This window comes from Vipera berus (genome assembly GCF_964194415.1).
Source record: "Vipera berus genome assembly, chromosome: 3".
NCBI classification, from domain to species: Eukaryota; Metazoa; Chordata; class Lepidosauria; order Squamata; family Viperidae; genus Vipera; species Vipera berus.
This window is the reverse complement of record NC_138204.1, coordinates 37,910,752-37,934,938: the sequence shown is the minus strand read 5'-3', so window position 1 is coordinate 37,934,938 and position 24,187 is coordinate 37,910,752. Positions and strand designations below refer to the sequence as shown.

At 44.1% G+C, this 24,187-nt stretch overlaps 1 protein-coding gene across 1 annotated transcript; it reads left to right on the top strand.

Moving 5' to 3' along the window:
• The first annotated feature begins 15,722 nt into the window (after nucleotides 1-15,722).
• OLFML3 (olfactomedin like 3) lies at nucleotides 15,723-23,957 on the top strand. The gene is made up of 3 exons (XM_081325971.1): nucleotides 15,723-15,905; nucleotides 16,750-17,035; nucleotides 22,984-23,957. The coding sequence occupies exons 1-3, from the start codon at nucleotides 15,801-15,803 to the stop codon at nucleotides 23,766-23,768; spliced, it is 1,176 nt and encodes a 391-aa protein (XP_081182097.1). The 5' UTR covers nucleotides 15,723-15,800; the 3' UTR covers nucleotides 23,769-23,957.
• The last annotated feature ends 230 nt before the right edge of the window (nucleotides 23,958-24,187 follow it).

Here is a 24,187-nt window from a genome sequence, read left to right as displayed (position 1 = left end):
TGAGGTGAGATCCATAAGGATCCACACTCTCAGGTACTTATGCCCACTGGCAAAACCATGTTTTCAGAGCTTTGTGAAATGTCAGCAGTCAAGGGCACTCTTAATTTCAGGGAGATGATGCTCCACAGAGCAAAAGTCACAACAACAAAAAAGACTCTCCTATTGGGCACCACAAGACAATACTTAATGGGAATTGGAGCATGCCCCTCCTGCTGGATCTAACTAGATGTAATTGGAGAGAAATGTCCCATCCTATGAAGGGCTTTATAAGTTATGTCCAGGATCTTGAAATGCATCCAGAAACAAATTGTCAATCAATGTAGCCCATAAAACAAGTGTAGTGTGTGCTGATTGAGGGGTGCTCATAATTGCCCACATAGCTACATTTTGTACCAGCGAATTGCAATAATACATACAGTACAAGTGGCCAAGGTGTGAGTGACAGCAGAACCTCCCAGTCTAGGGGTGGGCACAATCAGTATACAATATTTAATTGATCAAAGGGCCTCCTGGCAATAGCTTCCAACAGGAGCTATGAATCTCCTTTATTGCACATAGATTGTTTGGGGCAATGCAACTCCATCCAGAGCAAGAGATGGAAAGTCCCCAGAATCAAGGATCCATAGAGTCTAAAGCCACTAAGTTTTGCTGAAGCCTGTTGTTCCCTATCAAATACTCACAGCCTCTAGATATTGAGGTAGGACACCCACAGCATGACTTAATTGGTTTGGGATGGATGTAACACTGTATATCATCACCTCACTTCGTGCTATCAGATAACCTCACTCAGTGGGAGAAAGTACCAAACTAGCACTCCACAACGAGGGGCTGAGGGCTGGGACCTCTTCTCCCTGATTAACACTAACTGGAACTGGCCATAGAGGAAGGAATAAAACCAATACAACATAATGCCCCACACTCCCAACCCTTGAGACATTTTAGCCATTAACATAGTAGATGGCCACTGGGAGCTCCTGAGAAGTCAAGAAGAGCAAGAATGGATGCACCACCTCTATCCTGTTCCCACCAGAGGTCATCCAAAAATGTATGACCAATGCTGTTTCCACCCCATATTCATGCCTGAATCTTGACTGAAAGGGGTAAGGGGTCCAGATAATCTGTTTCCTCCAGGATCCTCATAAACTGCTCCATGACCTGAATAAGTTTTTCTACTTTCCCTGATTCTATCTAATCAAGTTTTCCTATCTATCTATTGTAGATAGCATATTTTTTTCTTCTTCCCTACTTATAATATGTAGCTGATAACAATTTGTTCTTGCAATAATCAGTAGACAGATACATAACGTTTTAAGCTGAAAATTATTTCTTGGAATACATTCAGTGAAACATTATCTTCTACATTTTTAAATTAGATTTGGCAGAATTTAATCTTATATTAGAAACTCAAATTCTTGATTCAACTTAATAAAACATTCCAATCATTTTTCACTCTACATGTTTGCACTTATTATTTCTGATGCACACCTAGCAATTGGTTGTACTGTATGTTGCAATGCTTATCCTATCTCAGTTAATTTTGGAAGGTAAGAAGTGTCTGCCCTGGTTGGACTTGAGTGGGGGAATGGTCTGGGAATTCCAGGTCCATGGTCCAGACTGCAAAATTGAAAAAAATATTGAAGAAATATTGGCATGAAAACCACTGAGAAAACTACTTGGATGTGGTCAGCAAAAATTGAGCTCAACTCAACAGCATCTTTGTCTTTTATTAGATTCTTTTGTTGTTGATGTTTAAAAGAACACCAAGATGATTACTGTTAAAAAAAATACATAGATAGAAAAATGTAGAGAATAGAAAAACTAAATGAATGAAAACTAAAATCATTGGGAGAGAGAAATGTATTGGCTGCTCTGCTAAGGGGCACAGAGTCATACCAAAGTGAGTAGTAATATTTTTTCTCCATTTTCTTCTATAAATAATAGAAGCATGACCTGTTGAAGGATGATCTTCTACCATATGCTTTATACTCATGCTCATTTACACTAGAAGAAGTGCAGAGTGGAATGAATTCTTTACAAAATGGTAAAGCTGCAGGATTTGATGGCATGTAACCAGAACTACTGAAGTACTGTGGACCAACAACTAAAAGTTGCCTTCTCTCCTGTTTTAGTTCCATACTATACGTACATAGGATGGCTGCCTTCTATATTTAAAAACACCCAAATTATTATAATTTTGAAACCAGGAAATGATCCAATCTTCCGCAAAGTTACAGCCAACTGGTCTTCTCTGTGTCACCTACAAACGTTTAGAACGATTTGTGTTAAACAGAATAGCACTAGCAGTAGAATCTGTAATCCAGACAGAGCAAATTGGATTTCACCCCAAACCTGATTGTAGCAATTAAATCCTTGCACTAACTTCCTACCTTGAGAATGGATTCAAAAGGAAAATGAAAAATGTCTGTTTTTCTTGGCCTACAATGTCTGAAGAGAAAGACTTCTCCTCAAATTAATTGTGCTTATTGTAACACCATTGCCTTGATTATATCATGTTGAGTAGTAGGTTATTTCATGTTTTCACAGAATTCAATTGAAGCAGATATCATAAGATGAATAATAGTCTACTACAAGGATCACTGCTATCCCCTTCTCTTTTTAACTTGGACACCCATGACCTGCCAGAGACTATTTCTCATAAATTAATTTATGCTGATGATATCAATCTCACAGCCCAAAGAACCAATGCCGAGGTCATCCTTACTCAAAATCTTCAGAATTTGGATGACTATTTCAAAAAATGGTGTTGTGACTCAGGGCCAGCCTGTGGGCCCGGCTGCCGGCTCGGATGTATCGGATGACTCAGATGAGGGGGAGGAGGGAGACGAACTGGCTGATGATGGCTTGGAGGCTTGGAAGAGCTCCCAGCCGGGGCCCTCTTCTCAGCTGCGTGAGCCCGATAGTGCGGAGGATGATGACCCACAGCTGGCCCTGTTCAAGGACGCCCGACGCAGGAGGCAGTCGAGCAGGACTAAGCAGAAAAAGGCTGCGGGTCTCCTCGGGAGGAGGCACAGGGAGACCACGCCCTGAACTCTAAATAAAAGGAGTGTTTGGGGAGGGGCTGGTTGCTGAAAGCAACCCTTCCGCTTGAGGATTCAAGTTCTTGTGTTTCTTGTTCTGTTGTTTTGCTTGTGAATTAAACTTGGCAGACGCTTTGCAGCCTCAGACGCCCTCCAGTCTCTACTACTTGAACAGGGGTTTGCCTTATTACAAGGCCGGTAGTTGGCTGGTTCAGAACAGTTTGCTTTCAGCCTCCCACCCCTTACTACTACGATGGAGCAGCTTCTTGCCGAGAATGCTCAGCTCACCCAGCAACTCACTTTGCTGGCAGCTCAGGTGGCTCAACTGCAAGCTCAGGTACATGCTGCACCCCCACCCAGGAGGAAATGTCAGATAGCAATGCCGGATAAATTTGCTGGCAATCCAGAACTGTTTCCTGCCTTCCTGGGACAATGCCAGCTTTTTATCAGCGTGAGAGCAGCTGATTTCCCCACTGACCGAGATAAGGTGGGATTCGTGTTGAGCCTTCTGTCGGGGGATGCAGCTCGTTGGGGCACGCCTCTGCTGGCACAGCCTAGCCCTTTGTTGGATAACTTTGGGGGGTTTTGTGACCATATGCGCCTCATGTACGAGGACCCGATTAGGGCGCAGACTGCCACCCGACGCCTGAAAGCTTTGAGGCAGGGTCAGCGCCCCCTACAGGCCTATATCAGCGATTTCCGGCTGCTTAGCCAGGATTCCGCCTGGAATGAGGCTGCGCTCGTGGATGCCTTCCAGGATGGCTTGTCGGAGGAGATGTTGGATGAGCTGGCCCGCGTGGACATTCCCTCAGACCTGAATGGGCTGATCCATCTTTGTCTGCGGATCGATGCCCGGCTGCAGCAGCGAAAGAGTCGCCGTGCCACCCCACAGACCCCTGCCGCTCCTGTTGAGCGTGTGCCCCCAGTCCAGAGGGAGGAGCCAATGGAGCTGGGTGCCGCCAGGTCCCGTCTATCGGTGATGGAAATGGACAGACGACGATCGGGGGGGGTTGTGTTTTTACTGTGGGGACCCTGGACATTTGGCTGCTTCTTGCCCAAAGAAGCGTCAGCGGGCATCAGTGACCAAGCCGGCCCCGAGAAAGTCCCCTGCTTTGCTGTCGGGAAACGGCCCGAGCCCGATCTAGACGGTGTGATAGATCGGGCGACCCACCACGACCACGCCGAGCGACGCCATTCCGACGGTGCCTGTGAACCTCCACGGCATTTGATTTTGGAGGCACGTCTGATCCTTCCTGGCAAGCCAGAGGGGATTCCGGTCCATGCCTTAATTGACTCTGGGGCTACCACTAACTTTATGGACTCGGCCTTCGTGGCCAAATGGGCTGTTCCCCAGTGTCCGGTGGATCCGCCCATGCTAGTGGAGACTATTGATGGTCGAGTGCTCCTGTCCGGGCCTATTACGGCCGCCACGCAACCCGTGTGTATGGCCATCAGTTCCCATGTGGAGGCCATCCAGTTCTACATCACTTCGGATCTGCACTTCCCCGTGGTCTTGGGACTGGCGTGGCTCCGGGCGCATGATCCACAGATCTTTTGGTCTCAGAACTTGGTCACCTTCCCAAGTTTGCAGTGCGTGGATCACACCCGCCATATCTGTGCCGGCCAGGTGGAGGGTTCCTCAGGGGTTTCCTTGCCTCCCGAACTGTCCGACTTTGCTGATGTGTTCAGCGAGTCAGAGGCGGACCAATTACCCCCGCACAGGCCCTATGACTGTTCCATTGATCTAGTCCCTGATGCGCCTCTCCCAGTGGGGCGTTTGTACTCCATGTCGGAGCCCGAGTTGGCTGCATTGCGGGACTTCCTGACAAAGAATTTGGCTCGTGGTTTCATCCGGCCCTCGTCCTCGCCAGTGTCTGCGCCCGTGCTCTTCGTCAAAAAGAAGTCGGGCGAGCTACGGCTTTGCTGTGACTACCGGAAACTCAACGCCATCACGGTGCGTAACCGCTACCTGCTGCCCCTCATCCCCGAGCTCTTGGACCGACTCCAGGAGGCTAAGATCTTCACGAAACTGGACCTGCGTGGAGCTTACAACCTCGTCAGGGTTCGGCCGGGTGATGAGTGGAAGACGGCGTTTGATACTCGCTATGGACATTTCGAGTACACGGTGATGCCGTTTGGCCTGACCAACGCCCCCGCTGTGTTTCAGCATTTTATGAACGACATCTTTCGGGATCTGTTGGACCAGTTTGTCGTAATTTACCTGGACGACATCCTGATTTACTCTCCGTCGCGTGAAGCGCATCATCAGCATCTCCGTCAGGTCCTGCAGCGCCTCCGGAAACATCGGCTGTTTGCCAAGTTGGAGAAGTGCCAGTTCTACCAGGTGACCATCGATTTCCTGGGTCACCGCATTTCTCCTGAGGGCATCGCCATGGAACCGAGTAAAGTTGAGTCGTTGCAGAGTTGGCAACCCCCGCGTCGCGTGAAGGATGTTCAGCGACTTCTTGGATTTGCCAACTACTATCGAACATTCATCCCTGGCTTTGCTGCCTTGACAGCCCCCCTCACCCGGCTCCTGCAGAAGAAGACTCGGTTCCAGTGGAACGCCCCCGAACAACAGGCGTTCCAAGCTTTGAAGGACGCCTTCATGAAGGAGCCCATCTTGAAGCATCCTGACCCGCAACGGCCGTTTGTCGTGGAGGCGGACGCCTCCGACATTGCCATTGGGGCCGTGTTACTCCAGGCAGCGACGCCCAACGGTACCCTTTTCCCTTGCGCGTATCACTCTCGGAAATTGAATCCCTCGGAGCGCAACTATACCATCTGGGAGAAGGAGCTGCTGGCCATCAAGGCGGCGTTCGAGGCTTGGAGGCATCATCTGGAGGGGGCGCGGCATCAAATCGAGGTCCGGACGGACCACAAGAATCTGGAAAGCCTGCAGACCGCTCGGAATTTGAACCAACGCCAGATCCGGTGGTCCCTCTTCTTTGCGAGGTTTGACTTCCGGGTGCGGTACATACCAAGCGGGCACAACCAGAGAGCGGATGCTCTGTCCAGGAAGCCCGAGTACACCCGAGTGGAAGACAAGCTTCCGCCCAGGACAGTGATCCCCGTCGAGTCTTTTGCTGCGGTGCGGGAGCCGGTGGACATACGGGCTCGGATCCGGGAGGCGCAGCAGCAGGAGGCGTGGGTGGCTCAGTGGAAGGAAGAGGTGGGGCCAGATTCGCCTTGGTCGGTCACGGATGGACTCCTGTATTATCGTGACCGGCTCTATGTTCCAGGAGGGCCACTCAGGGGACTCGTCCTCAGCCAGTGTCATGATAACCCGGCTGCGGGGCATTTTGGCCTGTTCAAGACTCTGAACCTGGTCTCCCGTACCTTCTGGTGGCCCCGAGTCCGACACGATGTCCAGTCTTATGTCACCTCCTGCATCCCATGCAGGCAGGCCAAGTCAGCGACAGGGGCCCCGCCTGGTTTACTGCAGCCTTTGCCAACACCCAAGAGACCCTGGGGGGCTGTGTCCATGGACTTTCTGACGGATCTACCCCCATCCTCCGGCTTCACGACAGTGTTTGTGGTGGTGGACATGCTGACCAAGATGGCGCACTTCATCCCCTGTCGCGGCTTACCGTCAGCTCGCGCCACTAGTCGCATGTTCATCCAACAGGTGTTTCGGCTGCACGGCCTCCCCGATAGAGTCGTCTCCGATAGGGGGGCCCAGTTTACAGCCCGCTTCTGGCAGGAGTTGATGCGGGCGTTGGACATTAAGGTTTGCCTCTCGTCCGCGCATCATCCTCAGACCGACGGGGGTACCGAGAAGGTCATCGGCATCTTAGAGCAGTATCTGCGCTGCTACGTTAACCTGCAGCAGGACAATTGGGTGGACTATTTGGCCATAGCCGAGTTTGCCTTTAACAACTCGCAGCACACCTCCACGCAGATGACACCGTTCTTGGCCAACGTGGGTTATCACCCCCGGTTTTTCCCCCTTTCTCCCGTGGACTCACCGGAGCCGGCAGCGAATGAATTCATGGCGGAGTTACAGGCGATCCATCGGTTGGTGCGACGGCAGCTGGAGAAGGCCAAGGCCGACTACAAGAGGTTCGCCGATCGGTCGAGAAGGGATACGCCTCCACTATCGGTGGGGGATCGGGTCTGGCTGTCCACCAGGAACCTACCATCCACTCGGCCGGCGAGGAAGCTGGACCACCGTTACCTTGGACCGTTCCCAGTCGAGGCCGTCATCAACCCGGTCGCCTATCGTTTAACTCTGCCACGTTCCCTGCGCGTGCACCCCGTCTTCCATCGGTCCTTGTTGGTCCCCGAACAACCGGCTTGTCCACTTCGCCAAGCGGAACCTCCCCCATCAGGACCTCGCGATGGCGGCAGCACTCCCGAGTACGAGGTCGCCAGCATCAGGGATTCCCGCTGGCTGAAAGGTCGCTTCCAGTACCTGATCGAGTGGAAAGGGTACGGGCCGGAGGACTTCACATGGGAAGACGCGACCGCCGTTCATGCCCCTGCGTTGGTGACTGCTTTTCACGAACAGTTCCCATCCCGACCGCATCCGGATCGGCAGACCCGGGGGAAGGGCCCTGCGGTGCGGGATAGTGTTGTGACTCAGGGCCAGCCTGTGGGCCCGGCTGCCAGCTCGGATGTATCGGATGACTCAGATGAGGGGGAGGAGGGAGACGAACTGGCTGATGATGGCTTGGAGGCTTGGCAGAGCTCCCAGCCGGGGCCCTCTTCTCAGCTGCGTGAGCCCGATAGTGCGGAGGATGATGACCCACAGCTGGCCCTGTTCAAGGACGCCCGACGCAGGAGGCAGTCGAGCAGGACTAAGCAGAAAAAGGCTGCGGGTCTCCTCGGGAGGAGGCACAGGGAGACCACGCCCTGAACTCTAAATAAAAGGAGTGTTTGGGGAGGGGCTGGTTGCTGAAAGCAACCCTTCCGCTTGAGGATTCAAGTTCTTGTGTTTCTTGTTCTGTTGTTTTGCTTGTGAATTAAACTTGGCAGACGCTTTGCAGCCTCAGACGCTCTCCAGTCTCTACTACTTGAACAGGGGTTTGCCTTATTACAAGGCCGGTAGTTGGCTGGTTCAGAACAAATGGTTTCCTCCAACCAAACCTAACAAAACAAAAATTGCCACAATCCAACTCAGCAATAAATATGCAAATTACCAGCCTTCAGTGAAATTCTGGAACCGTGTTTTACAATGTAATAACTCTCTGAAGTACCCAGAGATAACACAGGATATATCACTAACCTTCTGATAAGATGAAAAAAACTGCAAAATTGAAAAGCTGCAACAATTTACTGAACAGACTGGCTGGAACAACCTGGGGTGCTGATGCTTGCACCCTATGAACAACAGCCTTTGCTTTGGTTTATTCAACAGCTGAATATTATGCCAGCATGTGGCATAACAGTTCGCACAATCAAATGGTCACTGTCCAACTCTGCCTGACAACGCGTATCATCTCTGACATATTGCATCCCATTCCTGTGCATTGGTTACCAGTATTTAGCAATATCATACCATTCCACATTAGAAGACAACAAGCTCACGTCTGGCTATGTTCAAGGATGCTGAACAACAAGGCTCTCCCTATTCCCCAGGATATTTCATTGTCCATCACAAGATTGAAATCCCATAGGCCAGCATGGAAAATAGCTATTCACTTAACATCTACCCATTTTAACCCTGAGAATGCCTGGAGAGAGGAATGGTCCAAAGTAGCTTCTTGTAGCCTTACAATTAGTGATTCCTCTACCAAACCAGTAGTCCAGTGGTTTGTTAGAATCAGGTCCCTCCATATGGTCAAGGCTACCTGGAAAGTGGCCCATTTAGTGCTTGCCTACTTCACTGTGGAAAGGGGTGTCCTTCAGTCTTAAAGAAAACTATAGTCTCCTTAAGAGACTATAGCTGGATCCAGCCATCATGATAAATTTTTGTCCAATCTCCAATCTCTCCACTCTAGAGAAGGTGTTGGAGATGGTGATTGGGTTTCAGCTATAGAAATTGTGTAAGAAGTGGATTATCTAGACTTGTTTCAGCCATGGTTCAGTATGATGGTAATATCTATGATGGTTCCAATTGTTGTTGACTACGTGAGAAGGATGCTTGTGACTCCTAACTCGTTGACAGTTACGATTCAAATTCTCGTTCCTCTTTTGTTTAACGTCTACATGAAATCATGTGATGAGGTCATCTGTTTGTTTGGGATCAGCTACATCAATATTCTGATGATACTCAGAATTTTACACTTCCACCCAGGTTGACCCAGTGTTGAAGACTTGACCCAATGCATTGTCCTCTGAGATGGCCCCTTTAAAATTCAATTTTGACCATTTTGGAGAACCCTTGGAGATACATATCTATATGTATGGATAGATGGAAGTGTTGATAATTAAGCTGGAATAAAGCAGGAAAAGACAATATGGTACCCAGGGTCATCGTTGGCACCTATTGAGTTCCTGTCCTATTCAATTTTTCCCCCCAAAATTAGTTTAATTCAATTAAATGGAAGCCTAAGATAATGAGAAACAAAGCCTCAACTTCTAACATATTTGTTTACAAAGATGCTGATGGTGACTAATGGAAATAATTCTGTCTAGAAAAAAATGATAAGGCACTATTGTGAAAAGAGGAATATTTATTCAGAGCTAACTTATATTCTGATAAATGGATGTTAGTGACAGCCATTTGGTAAACGGGCAATTTCCCCCACAGTAGCCATTTTGTGAGAATGCTCATGTTATAGTGCCTATGTGCCACTTTCCTCAGAAGATGCATATGCCTGCTAAAATATAAGGTTGTGACTCAGATTCAGCACTATTTTATACTACAGTATTTTTTTCTCCCACAAGGCAACTTGCTGATGTTTCAGTGCAAAATCTGCAGTACTAGAGACAATTTTGTTAATCCCACAAAATTTTTAAATGAAGAGCTCCTTTGAATCTATTCCTTGAAGTCATGATGCAGCTATTACTACCTCAAGATTTGTCATTGCACCTGTCAGGCCTTCCTGCAGTTTCTCTATGGAATTATTTGCACAATCCTAAAAAAAGTATTCTTTTTCTTTCAACAGATAGGTAATTAGTATCCCTAATATATTTTGGACTGCACCTTCTATCAGCCACAGTGGTTAGGGGTTATGGTATTTATACTCCAGGAATAAGATAATATTACTGAAATTTAAAGTTTCCTTGAAAAAGCATTTTTAAAATCTCTATTAAAGCCTGTAGTTATAGTTATGCTAACATGATTGTAAGCAAAGCCTCTAGATGGCAGCATATGGCTTTGAGTTGAAGAAATCTTGAACAAAAAAAATCAGATTCTTTGTTTTCACAAATCAGTCTTAAATTCAATTCTCATAGTGCTTTAAAGGCTGGTAAAATGTGATCTACGAAGAAATATTAAAGTATCAGCTTGTTTTATTTATGGTGGTGAAAAAATATTTGTAATGCATATCTCAGAATTTAAATATATGAATTATTTTACTTTCTTATTGTTGTACAACTTAATATTAATATCTGGAAACAACAGTGATACATGTCTTGTTCATGGAAGGGACTCCAGAAGATGGTAGAAGACAGGAAGGCCTGGAGGAATGTTGTCCATGGGGTTGCGATGGGTTGGACACAACTTTGCAACTAACAACAACAATTGTGTGGGGAAATAGGTTGTATAATCAGTCTTTTTTCCCAATCTTTAATTTCTCTTTCAGTCATGAATAGTTGTTTATTGTAGAGAAGGCATGTCAAACTTTTTTTTTAATCCCATTTATATCCCGCCCTTCTCCGAAGACTCAGGGCGGCTTACAATCTAAAGCACAAATCAATGTGCTTAGCAGTAGCCTTCATTCTATGTATATGCCTGCTTATTAGGGCTTTCGCCCCCCCCCAAGCGGCATTATTACAAAGTCAGCTTAATTGCCCCCAACAATCTGGGTCCTCATTTTACCTACCTCGGAAGGATGGAAGGCTGAGTCAACCTTGAGCCTGGTGGGACTCGAACCTGCACTAATTGCAGGCAGCTGGTGTTACTTAAGGAGGCATTAGCCCACTGCTCCACCAAGGCTCTTGTTGACGTCATGTGATGTCGTGTGATGTATCGCAACTTTTTCCCCATTGCCGGCAATGGGGTGGGTGTGGTTTCAGTATGATGCATCCGGCCCATGGGCTGGCAGTTTGATATGCCTGTTGTACAGCATATACATTGGTCCCCATTATTATCTCTGCATAATTTTAGGAATAATTTTATTTATCACATTTCTATACAGCCCATCTCAATCTATGTGACTCTATCATCTCTATTAGAATATAATGAAATAAATAAAATTCCATAATACAGACCAGTTGCATAATGAAAGGAATTTTATTGACAGTCCAGATGATGTCCCACTTGTAGTTCTCCCATGTTTTCCTACTCATTCTTCCAACTTTCACCAACTAGCACTAGAAACAAAAAGAACAAAAGACAGCAACAAACGCCCAGCTACCTATCCATTAAGAGCTAAAGGGACATGTTAATTGCATAATGTGTATCACCTGGTAGCACTGGAAATCATCCAGCTGGAAATAACTGCAATGCAAGGTGATGCCTTGGTTCATAACGGAAAGGCAAATCAATGGTTCCAAAAACACAATGGACCTATTCTGTTCTGCCAGTGGCAATAAACGTGATCTTGAAGCATCAGGAAAAGAAACGTGTAATTAATTCTAAACTATTGGCATTCTTCAGTACTGTAGCCTGTCACACAGATATTGATCTAGTTATCTGCTGAAAACCTGATTGTTTTGCTAATTCAGATGAATGGTAGTTCATTTTTAACTGATTTTGATAATGAAGGATTTTTCCTGCTCTCCTTCAGTCACTTATAAAGGTAACATATTGAAGCTTCTAAGCATCTGAGAACTCTATATTTGTTACTATTTGGAGTCAGTTAATGTTACTGAGTAATGGCTTTTCTTAGAGCTGGAGTCCTTTCTTCCCTCCAAAAATACATTTAAGGATCATCTGCACATCACGGGTCTTGGGCCAGTGACCAGGTATGCTGGACTTTATGCAAGTGTACAGTCATTATTCACCACATTTCTTGCAAAAGAGAACATTAGCACTGGCAGTGGTGGGAATCTTAATCTATTATTGACCCCAATAAACTCTCAAAAAACTGGTCATGAAGTTTCTACAGAATTGTATGACTACAAATGTAACTGCATCTTGAGAGGCTTTGCATTCCGACCCATGTCTAAAAAAACCCAAAAAACAAAAAAGACAGGCTCCCTACCCTTCAGAAGTATACCAGAATCCTGTTCCACATATAAACAGATGAAAGCAATCTCTTTCCCCTAATTTCATTTCATGTTTGAAATGAAGTTTAATTGGAAACTGCCCTATACTGAATTAGACTACTGGCCCATCTAGTCTGGTATTGTCAGCACTGATTGCATTCCTTTGTCACAGTAAGCCATGATTTATCTGTACTTGATTGACTAAACTACTACTAGCTGGATCCACATAATGCACTATGCCAAGACCAAAATTATATGGATTGGGACAGAAATGACAATTATAAGCCCCCATTTGTGCCCTACAAATATCCAAGATTGTCCTGCTGAAAGTGTGAATGTTAATAAAAACTCAACTTTAGTTTTGCTAAGTTAACAAAATTAAAATAAAAAATACTGTATTATGCCCCTGTGAGGTGAAATGCAGCTATTTTACTTACTTCAGAGATGCCCAGAGCACCCTGAGATAACATCACCAAAATCTGGCTGCAAAATTATCCACCCATTTTTTAAAGTATGCATAATTGAAGGAAAGAGGTGAAATAAGGGTGGAAATGGATATATCAAACATTGTGAGGTGAAAACACCCATTCCTGTCCCATAAAAAAATCCAAAATAGCCTCTGTCCCTCAAAACATGTGCTGATATCAGCTATGTTGTACACAATCCTCAAACAGAGAAGCATGTTGAAATGTGAAAGAAGCTGCTCAATCTAACTTGGGAACGATGTGCGAACTCTACAGCTCTGTAGTATTTCTGGTAGGGAAGGAAGATTTCTGCATACAAAGCATGTGCTCAACCACTTATCTATGGCTTCCTTATTTAGAATAAGTGGTATTTCTATAGGTTCAATTCCTATCCGGTACTGTCATAGAACCCAGGCAGTATCTGAGCAGTCAGTACTCATTACAGAATAAAAGTTGCTACTATGTTTTGGACTGTGAATTTTTAGAAACAGTTGTTTGCTTAGCTCTTCAGGAAGTCTTAGCTTCCATAATAAAGTTTTGCCTTTGCTTTTCAGCTAAGTATTTCAACGTCTCATTCTCCATTACTTCTTTTATTCAGTGAAATCCATACTTGATGGATTAGCCTGCAGTCTAATCCTCAGGATTTTGATCGGAACGCCTTTCCCAAGAGACAAATATTTAAAGTTTGCCACTTTACTCACTAGCAGTCACTGCTTGATACAATACACACATACTTAGTATCTGATTCCCCTGTAAAATAAAATTCATATGTGTACCTTATTTATGAAGTGGGTACTCATGTATAAATTGTGGTTTTGTTTCCTTCCAAACAATATTAGCGTTCAAGTCATTGCACTTGCTAAACAGATGTATTTTGTATGCAAATGCCAAGATCTATATTTACACAGACACCCTTCTAAAATTATGTTATATACATTTATTTTTACTTGGGAATTGGACTGTAAGCAAATTTTCCAGCTCAACTTACCATTCATTTAGTGACATAGGATGCAGATAAAGTACTCTAACCAAACGAGTACAAAAGCTTATAGGATAATCTGGTCACATTGCTTTGTGCCTTTACGGCCATTTCTCTGTTGACTATCAGGAAGAACATAGGATTACTTGGTAGTGTTTCTTTTTGCTGTTTTCTTTTGATAGGAATATTGACCTTTGGATAGTTATTACAAAGGGTTGATATTGCTACTGATAACCTCTGCCACTTCCTATCTTGGCACTCCTTGCCCCTACCTAAGTGCAAACCTAAGAGCAGGATTACAGTGGGGGAGGTCTATGATGGGATGCTTTCATCTAAAAAACCTTAGATGAAAGAAATTCAGGGATCATACTGCAAGTAGGGCTGCAACTTCCAGCTATAACTAGAAGGTCCTTGTTGAAGAAGGCTATTCTAGAACCACAGTTCATTTATTAAGATCATTTTGGAAATAATCACCATTACTACATTTTGAAGTAAAAATATAATCATGAAACAAGACAAAGAAGTTGAATAAGTCAAGTCAATATGAAGCTTGTTCACATAGTTTAGTGACAGTGTGGTTGTGGCTTAGAATCCTGCATGAATTCTGTCAGGCACAAGAAACCAGGAACAGGAATAGAGTTCAAAGCACCAAATGTTTATTTCATGCTACCTATTATACATAGGAATCTGTTCTTCTAATGGTCAATTCAAATTGACCCCAGATAAAGTTTAACTGAATTCATGGAAGCTGGACTTAGGTTTCTTGCGGCAACATAATGACTCAAAACTGATGATGTGTTTGAACTTGCCCACAGGCTCCACCTGGTCACCTCCTACAAATTCAACCCCTGCAATAGGTTTGTTGCTTAATGAAATGTGCATGCCCAGTCAGTTATAATTTGTTCAGTAAATGATAGTTAAGCAAGACATGTGTCAGCATCCTTACCAACCCCTGGGTCCCAGAGAAAGAAAAGGGGAAAAAATGTGGTAGACATCAAGGTAGTTGGGAAAAATCTGGAACGGTCTGACAAGCCTTGAATGACAGCAAAACAAAGTTAGCACTGGGAGTGGTTTCCTCCCAGGGCCTTACATACCGTCCTCCCTACCAGCCCCACCCCCACCCACCTAACCAGCATCTGGTGGCTAGTGGTCAAAATGGGGATGCAGGCCTCTGGCTCTCTTTCCCATTCAGCCTTTCAGTCCACACTACTGGGTGACGCTCCTGCGCCAATCAGCTGTTCGTTGGACTCGCAGCTGCTCAGCTGTTCAGCGGCTCCACAATTGGTACCTGTCCAGGTAAGGCTGCCCCTGGCTCATTCCCTGGCGTTGTCCTTGTTGCTGGCCTCCATTGCCTCCCTCCTAATGCTTCCCTTCTGGCTTTCTCTGGCTTTCCTCTGGCCATCCCTGCCGCTGTACTCCCCCAGGCCTTCTTGCGCCAAACAGCTGTTTGGCAGCTCAGTGGAGACACTGCTCAGCCATTTGTCATCCTCTCCCCTCCCGTCAATGTCGAGCCCACGGGGCTTGACAACATGGTTCATATAATATGTGCACAATCATATTTACAAATGAAATATTTATATGAACACACAATAAAAAAGTAGGTGAGTCTGCCATATACAAACTATAGACAGGTAAACACAAAGACGTTTGAAATATTCCCAGAAGGTCTAAATGCCATTTGAAAGTTATTCTCATCCATCTCCCAGGACAAAGATACCGCTCTGCAGAAGCCTTTCTGTATTATTTTTATACTTTGTTGACAACATGATCACAAAGTTACAGTATATAAGTACAGTATTGTTTCCTATCCACTCACTACTGAATTCCAGTAGTTGTAAGATTCTGGTAATAAAGGAGTTAAGATTCAAAGCTGTCTTCTTTTGGAATGGGCCAGCCTCTCCTCTACAACTAGACATCTGGATTTAATAAAATCTAGCAAATGAGAGTGTGCTCTCTCCCTCCCTTCTTTTACAGAGAAACTGTCAAAACATTCCAGTGGTGTGAAGTAGACTCTGGTACAGAAATCTCTGGCTAGCAAAGCACAAGGCAACCAGCACAATCATGGCTCCTCAACCTATCTTGCTTCTGCTGGTTATCCTGGTCAGTGCTGTCGATGGGCAACAGCAGTTAATGGAATACATGGAGAGAAGGCTGGCTGGCTTAGAGGTGAGCACATAGAGATGGCAACTGACACATTCTTCTTTGAACTTGGTAGGCACACGGCATTAGGACTGCAGTTGTATAGTTTTCTTATGGAATAGTTTGAAGTGCTAGCTGAGAAGAAACCATCCTCTCTCAAGCAGGAACTCGCTACATGTTCAGTTCGAAAGAGAGTGCTGTTCGTGATTGTAGATGATGGTATGGAAGCTTGAACGAATGTGAAAATTTTAGGCTGCTTAGTTTGTATTTGTCACGAGAGCTTTGCAACATTCTGAAAACAACATTTTCCCCCGATTGTAAAGTCTTGTTCCATATTTTAAAATGCTACAGTTATTTGGAAGACCAGGAGCATCTTGTTTAAACATAACAAGTCTAAAGCACTTCAGCGATAAATTCAAGAATTCTCTATTCTGAGTGTTAGCAGCTGGATGCATGCTGCTGACTGGGAGACAGAACCATAAAATAACAGTTCTAAAGTCTAAATTGCAACTTGGTAATTTTAAAAGCAAAACTAAATGGCAGAAAATCTTAAAAATGAAAATATGGGTACATAGGGATGCCTGCAAATCCAGAAGGTAGATGAAAATATCTCAGGGTTAGCTGATATTCTAACATGTCAGGATTTTAAGTTCATGATTCAGTATTTAGACTACAATAACAAAGACTCTGTAGTATGTCAAATCAAATATAACCTGATTTTTATAGAGTGAATGCTGTTTGAGTTTGAGTTCATTTTTTTATCCGGTTATGAGCTTTTTAAATTTCTTCTGCAATTGTTCGGACATAGCATGCTTGCTAAAGAGTTTCCCTACATTCCCCTTAAAGCTTCTAATTCCCTTTGTACCATCAGGAACGCATTTCCCAGTGGCATGATCAGAGTAGCCGTTATTCCACTGAACTGAGAGATTTCAAGAATAAGGTGGTGTCCATGTTGGAGACAGTAGAAAAAGATAAGGAAATCCTCCGTGCAGAGGTGGAAAATACTGCAATACGGGTGGACCGACTGGAGCGAGAGGTGGACTATCTTGAGACCCAAAATCCTGCCCCACCCTGTGTGGAAGTAGATGATAAGCTAATGGAGAATCAGGCTTCTACTGGCAAGAAGCGTAAGAATGAGAAATATGACAAACTGACAGGTAAGAAGAATTCTCCAGGTAAGGGGTCCTCAACCTTGGCAACTTTAAGACTTGTGGTCTTCAACTCTCAGAAGTTGAAGTCCCCAAGTCTTAAAGTTGCCAAGGTTGAGGACCCCTGCTCCAGGTCATGTGCTCGCACTAGAAGCCAGTCCCAATGATCCTCTCACATATCTTTTCATATGGTTCCCAAATGTTACCATCACCTATTAAGATATATTTGGCAGTGTTCGCATGTTGGGCAAAGCTGTAATGTGGGTTGTTGGGTTTGGATTAGCATGCTGTGTTAATCCAGCCATTTTGGTGTGTAAACTATGGTTTATTGATTAATGTAATGTGTGAATTGAGCCAATTATTCACAAAACCATAGCTCAGAAAGCCTCAGCTCAGTGATAAATGTCAGCCTAGGCACTAAATAAAGTAATATTAAGATAGGCATTTGTAAATGTTTACCACCATGTGGGGATTAGATATACAGTTCAACTCTATTTCATATCTTACAATTCAAAATTCTGCCAGAGGGAAGAAGGACTTCAGTATTCTGAAAACAATTCTCCTACCAGAATATAACAAATGTCCATTAAAAAAGAGACTTCATTGCAGTGGATAGCTGGTAACTTTATGTTGGTCATTGTTAAAGAAATCAAGACAGATTAGCAGCCTGTTATTAAAAAGGACATAGCCTTAAATTATTTTAATGATTAACATGCAAAGTTCACAAAATGATATAGCTGGTGTACAGCAGAAGCTGTAATTAATTATGTCCTCACCAATGGAAGTTGTTGCATTTCTTCTTCACTTAGCACAACAGCCTAAGTGGATGGACAGTTTTGGAAGAGGGGATGGGAGTTAATATTTTATTCCTACAACAGAAAGAACATTTACATTTTATAACAACAGATTTTGTTTTCTTCCTAGCATTTTCCTGTAAGTGGAAGGTCCAGTTTTTTTGGATCAACATAGATTTTCTCCAGTCTCATTTTCCAGTGGGCAACCATTACCACTGAATTCAGGTCCATCTATTTTGCTGCTGGCTATCCTCTTTTTTCTTCCCTTTCAATCATTCCCAGAATTATAGACTTAAGGAAATAGACCTTTGTCTAATATACTGTACAATCATTTGTGCCTGGTCATTTGTGCCACAAGAAAGAATTTTGTTCTGTGATCCATTTGTTTTCTTGGCTATTCACAACCTTGATCTTCAACACCAAAGTTCAAAAGCATTAATACTCTTGTATCTTGTTTGCTCCAAGTCCAACTTCTGCTTCCACAGAGTGTCATAGTGAAAACCATTTCTACACAATTCTGGCCTTTGTGTATATTGACACATTATGATATCTAAATATATTTTCCAAGGTCTTCATTGCTATCCTATCAAGTGCTGGTCTGAGATGTATTTTTGACCATTTGATCCTTTATTGTTGATAGTTGATCCTAAAAGACAGAAATCCATCATTTCAATATTTATTCCTTTATAACAGATATAAACAATTAATTGATAATCAAGTACTCAAATTTACTACAGACTTCCAGACAGGAGCTTCAATTATTCTGAGCTAATAAAAAGGCTGGTTGCTGTATCTCTTGTCATTAGTTTGACCTTTTTTAGCTTCCTTTAGCTTCCTTTTTTCCGTGTACCCCCTGCATTTCATCACTGAAGTTTCCAGATTTATTTCCATTTTCAGTTATCGAAGTAGTGTCATCACCATAGCAAGATTATTGATTTTTTCCCCCTCCAATTTTAAAATCATGCATATCTTCTTTCAATCAAGCTTCTGTGCTCATAAACCATAATTGCCTTGCTTAATAATGGCAATCCCTGCAGTTCTGGTTAACTGAATCCTATGATCATTACATAAGACAGCTTTCTGCCAACTTACCACGACCAAAGTTAATGGGAAATCTGGCTGAAAGTTGCAGGCCCCAGGCCTGCAGGCAGGTAAGTGGCTGCTGCTAGGTGGAGGAGATAGCAAGGGAAAGGCCAAGGACAGTCAATGAGGGGTGAGGTGCAGCAAAGGGAGGGTGTGTAAAAGTGCATGAGGAAACTTAGAAAGGTGCATGAAGGTGCAATGGGGTTCATGAGAGGCACTCCACAGGTCAGTGAGGGTGCCTGGCAGTATGATGCAATTCAGGGAGGGTAAGAATGCTCAAGTGGCCACCATGGTGCAAGTGCACTGGTACTGGAGGAGGGTGGCCAGGTAGGTGAGATTCACCCCAGAGACTAGCGATGTTCCCCACTGGTTTCCCCATTGACTTTCCGGGAAGATGGCAGGGAAAGTTGCAAATGGTGAACATGTGATCATGGGACAGGCACCCAGGTTGAGATCATGTGACTGCAGTGATTCTGGCATAGCCAGACTCCAAGGACTGTTTTTAACCTCTATTGGTTCAGCACTGTCATAAGTTCAAAGGGTTGCTAAATAATGGTCATAGGTCAAGGATTACCCATTTAGGCTTTGCATAAGGACAGTCAGGTATTCTGGGATTCCTATTTCCCTAAGCATATTCCTGCCACAATCAAAGATTTTTTTATCTCATAAGAAGCACATTTTATTCTCCAGATTTAATGGCATGGTTTGGTTACTGATTCTTCTTCTATTGTCTGTCGTATTTTCATAGATATTCCATCAATTACTTTAGCCTTCTGACTTGGTAAAGATAAGGAATACTGATCCTTCATCTTCAAGTACTAGAAGTTCTTGTAAATGGAGACTATCCTCTAAATGTCTCCAACAACAAGCAGCCTATCTTGCTTTTACGTTATTTTGATTTCAGATTGAACTTGATAATAAAACTGGTTAAAATCCTCTTTTTCTGCATCAGTGTTGAAGCATGTTTGGATAATCATCATATTGAAGGATTGTCTGCAATGTCTGATTGACAATATTCAGTTATTGCACTGTACCCAAGAATTATCTTGGCAACATTCTTCATAACTATGAAAGTAACAACATTGCTTATGTGTGTTTATGTATGTCCTTCAATGTACTGATGTCTAAATTGTCAATCTGTAGTCATTTACTTTTCATTTCATCTTTCACTATGCTGAGATTTCCTGTGTTCATATTTCATGTTCCCACTGTAATTCTGTTGCGGCAGCTTCGAATTTCTTTTCCTTCATGGCAACAGCGTAGCAAAACATCTTGAAGGCTTTAATTTACCTGTGTCATAAACACCACTAGTACTCCAAAAGATCCTCAAAAGTTCGTCAATAGCATAGAAGTATAAAATTAAAGAGCTAGAAGGGACCTTGGAGGTCTTCTAATCAAACCCCTTGTCCAAGGCAGGAGTCATATATCATACCAGACAAATTGTTGTGGAATTGTCTTGAAAACTACCAGCAATTAAGTTGCTGTAGATCCTGACCTTCATTACCTATCTTTTTTTTTTTGCACAGACTGTCCAGTAGAGAACCTAAGTTTTACCCTAAGTGTATTCAGATAATCTGTATAAGCTAGAATTTGATATGGTAAGGTATCATTGATATACTTTCTAAGTTAACCTAGTTGTTTACTATATCTCATCACTGAGAAAGTACATGCTTTTGGATCAGAAATGGGCAAAGTATTTGCAGGAAAGCATACTTTTAACATACAAAAATAGAATAGAATAGAATAGAATAGAATAGAATAGAATAGAATAGAATAGAATAGAATAGAATAGAGCTGGAAGGGACCTTGGAGGTCTTCTAGTCCAGCCCCCTTCTCAAGCAGGAGAACCTATACCATCTCAGACAAGTGACTGTCCAGTCTCTTTTTAAAAACCTCCAGTGATACAGCGTCCACAATTTCTGAAGGCAAGCTGTTCCACTGGTTATTTGTCCTCACTGTTAAGAACTTTCTCCTTAATTCCAGGTTGCTTCTCTCTTTGATCAGTCTCCAACCATTGTTTCTTGTCCTTCTGTCTGGTGCTTTGGAGAATAATCTGACCCCCTCTTCTTGGTGGCAGCCTCTCAAATACTGGAATACTGCTATCATGTCACCCCTATTTCTTCTTTTCTTTAGACTTTCCAAACCCAAGTCCTGCAGCCATTCTTCATATGTTTTAGCCTCCAGGCCTTGGATCATCTTAGTTGCTCTTCTCTGAACTTTTTCCAAAGTCTCAATATCTTTTTTATAGCATAGTGACCAACATTGGTTGCAGTATTCCAGGTGTATTATATGTAAATAGTTCCATTAAAGCATTAACAATAGTTCACTAAAACAAGGACAACAGAAACATGAGGTAAAGCGTTTGACAGCCGAACACGCGGGAGTTTTGACAGCTGTCAAAACTCCCTAACAATGCGCAGGCGCAACCGGCTGACAGCTCTCAGCTGTCAGAGTAATACAGAGCCGCCAGCCATGAGGAGCCGAGCTGTCAGACGCTCCGCAAAGCTGATTGGAGCGGAAAGCAAAGCGGGAAAAGACCGGCCGCTGATTGGACCAGCCAGCCGGCTGCAGACTATAAAAGCCGAACCTTTCTGTTATTAGTTGCTCTGTTCTAAATAAACCTGTTGAAGTTACCAGCTGTCTTTGAGTGGTCTGTCAAATCTATGGATTCTTCGTCACTGAAGGACGCTTCGTCCTGATGGACGCTTCCTTGGGGTTCGGCCGTAGTTCGGGCAAGGGTTCTCCTGTGATTGTCTTCGTACGCCAAGATCTCCCGGGAGACTTCGGCGAGGGTCATGTCGGGTTTAGATGTGATTTTTTTCTGGAGGCGTTCGTCTCTCAACCCGATGACCACTTGGTCCAGGATCCGATCTTCCAGGTCGGGGAAGTTGCAGCTCCGCGCGGCATGCTGGACTCCTGCGATGAAGCCATTCGCAGCTTCATCCGGCCGCTGTCTTCGCTGGGCAAACTGTACCCGCCAGTACAATTCCGAGCGGGCTGGTCGGTGAGCTCGGTGTACGGGACCTCGGTAATCGGCACTGGGCTGAATAGCCCTACAGCAGCATTGTAGACCGGGGGACCGCTGATGTAGAGGAGCGCTGCGGCTTTGGCTCTGTCATCCGTAATTTTACTGACGAGGAGGAATCCCTCGACCTGCCCCATATGCGACTCCCATCGCTCTGGGTGGCGGGTGTCAAACTCCCTCACACGTCCGAAATTTGCCATACTGTCTGGGTCCGGTGGTCCGCTCCGCTATGGAAGTGAAAACTTCCAGTGACTAGCTCCGCCGGCCTGGAATTCTCTTCCTGGCTGTGACTTCAGCTCTGGGAAGCGAATCCCACCTTCGTCGCCAGTGAAGTGGCTGACAGACCACTCAAAGACAGCTGGTAACTTCAACAGGTTTATTTAGAACAGAGCAACTAATAACAGAAAGGTTCGGCTTTTATAGTCTGCAGCCGGCTGGCTGGTCCAATCAGCGGCCGGTCTTTTCCCGCTTTGCTTTCCGCTCCAATCAGCTTTGCGGAGCGTCTGACAGCTCGGCTCCTCGTGGCTGGCGGCTCTGTATTACTCTGACAGCTGAGAGCTGTCAGCTGGTTGCGCCTGCGCATTGTTAGGGAGTTTTGACAGCTGTCAAAACTCCCGCGTGTTCGGCTGTCAAACGCTTTACCTCATGTTTCTGTTGTCCTTGTTTTAGTGAACTATTGTTAATGCTTTAATGGAACTATTTACATATAATACACCAGGTGTGGTCTTATAGGGTTTTATAAAGTGGTACTAATACTTCACATGATATTAATTCTATGGCTCTATTTATACAACCCAGGATTGTATTAGCTTTTTTGGCTGCTGCTACACATTGCTGGCTCATAGTCAAGTGATCGTCCACTAGGACTCCAAAGTCCCTCTGTTATAAATAATTTGTGGTATATAAAATATAAATAATTTTAGAAATCTGTAAAAGTTAAGCCACCTATTTCTGAACATGAGATGGAATGTTTTATGTGTTTACATCTGTTGATATTATGCTTCAGTATGATGTGAAATTGTAGATATTAAGCATGCTATAACTATTCTTTATAGATTGCAGTGACACCATATCCCAAGTCAAAGCCATGAAGATATTAAAGAGGTTTGGCAGCACTGCTGGACTCTGGACCAAAGACCCCCTCAGTAATTCAGAGAAGATCTATGTGTTTGATGGCACCAGCAATGACACTGTCTATGTTTTTCCAAGGATGAGAGAATTCACCCTCTTTTCTGCCACCCGAAAGGCTGCACGCATCAAGTTGCCCTACCCATGGGTTGGCACAGGACATTTGGTATATGGAGGATATCTTTATTATATTCGGCGACATGGCACATTTCAGGTCATCAAGTTTAGCTTGACCAACAAAACAATTGTTGATAGTTCTGTCTTCCCAGCTGAGGAGCAGATCCCTGTCTTTGGTCTTGCATCCTACAACTACATTGATTTGGGGGCTGACGAGGAAGGCATCTGGGCTATTTATGCCACACAAGAAAATGAGAAAAATATAGCTTTGGCCAAACTAGATCCTACATCTCTAGACATTGAGCAAATGTGGGACACACCATGCCCTCGGGAGAATGCAGAGAGTGCTTTTGTCATCTGTGGAGCTCTTTATGTAGTATACAATACACGGTTGCCCAGCCGATCCCGTATTCAATGTACCTTTGATGTCAGTGGCTCAATGGCATCTGAAGATGCTGCCCAAGTCTACTTCCCAAAACGATATGGTTCTCACTCCAGTATGAAGTACAACCCCAAAGAGAGGCAGATCTATGCCTGGGATGATGGTTATCAGATCATTTACCGTATGGAGATGAAGAAAAAGAGTGAAGTCTGAAAAAGGCCTTTGTCTCTGGCAAAAGAGAATCTGAAACATATCTCAGTGCCACTCAGATGCCACACATGCCAAGTGGTGCATAGCATAGGAAGGCAACAGCCACAATGAGGACTGATTAGACTGAATTTTTAAAAGGAATGCCTTTCTGATATATTAAATGATTTTAAACAGATGTTGTCTGCATTTTTATTGGTGCCTGTCAATTTTTATTTGCTTTTCAACTTATTTTTTTTAAATAAACTTTATGATGGGAAAACATTTGTTCCATTCAAAGGCAGGAAGAAAAGATTTGTGTATCTAACTTCCTAATTTACATGTTCTTCAATAGCTTTAAATCCAAACTGGGATCCTCCACTCTGTAGATCAATGCTGTAGATCACTCCTTTTTTCAAAAGTAGTTCAAAAGAGATTGTGGAAAT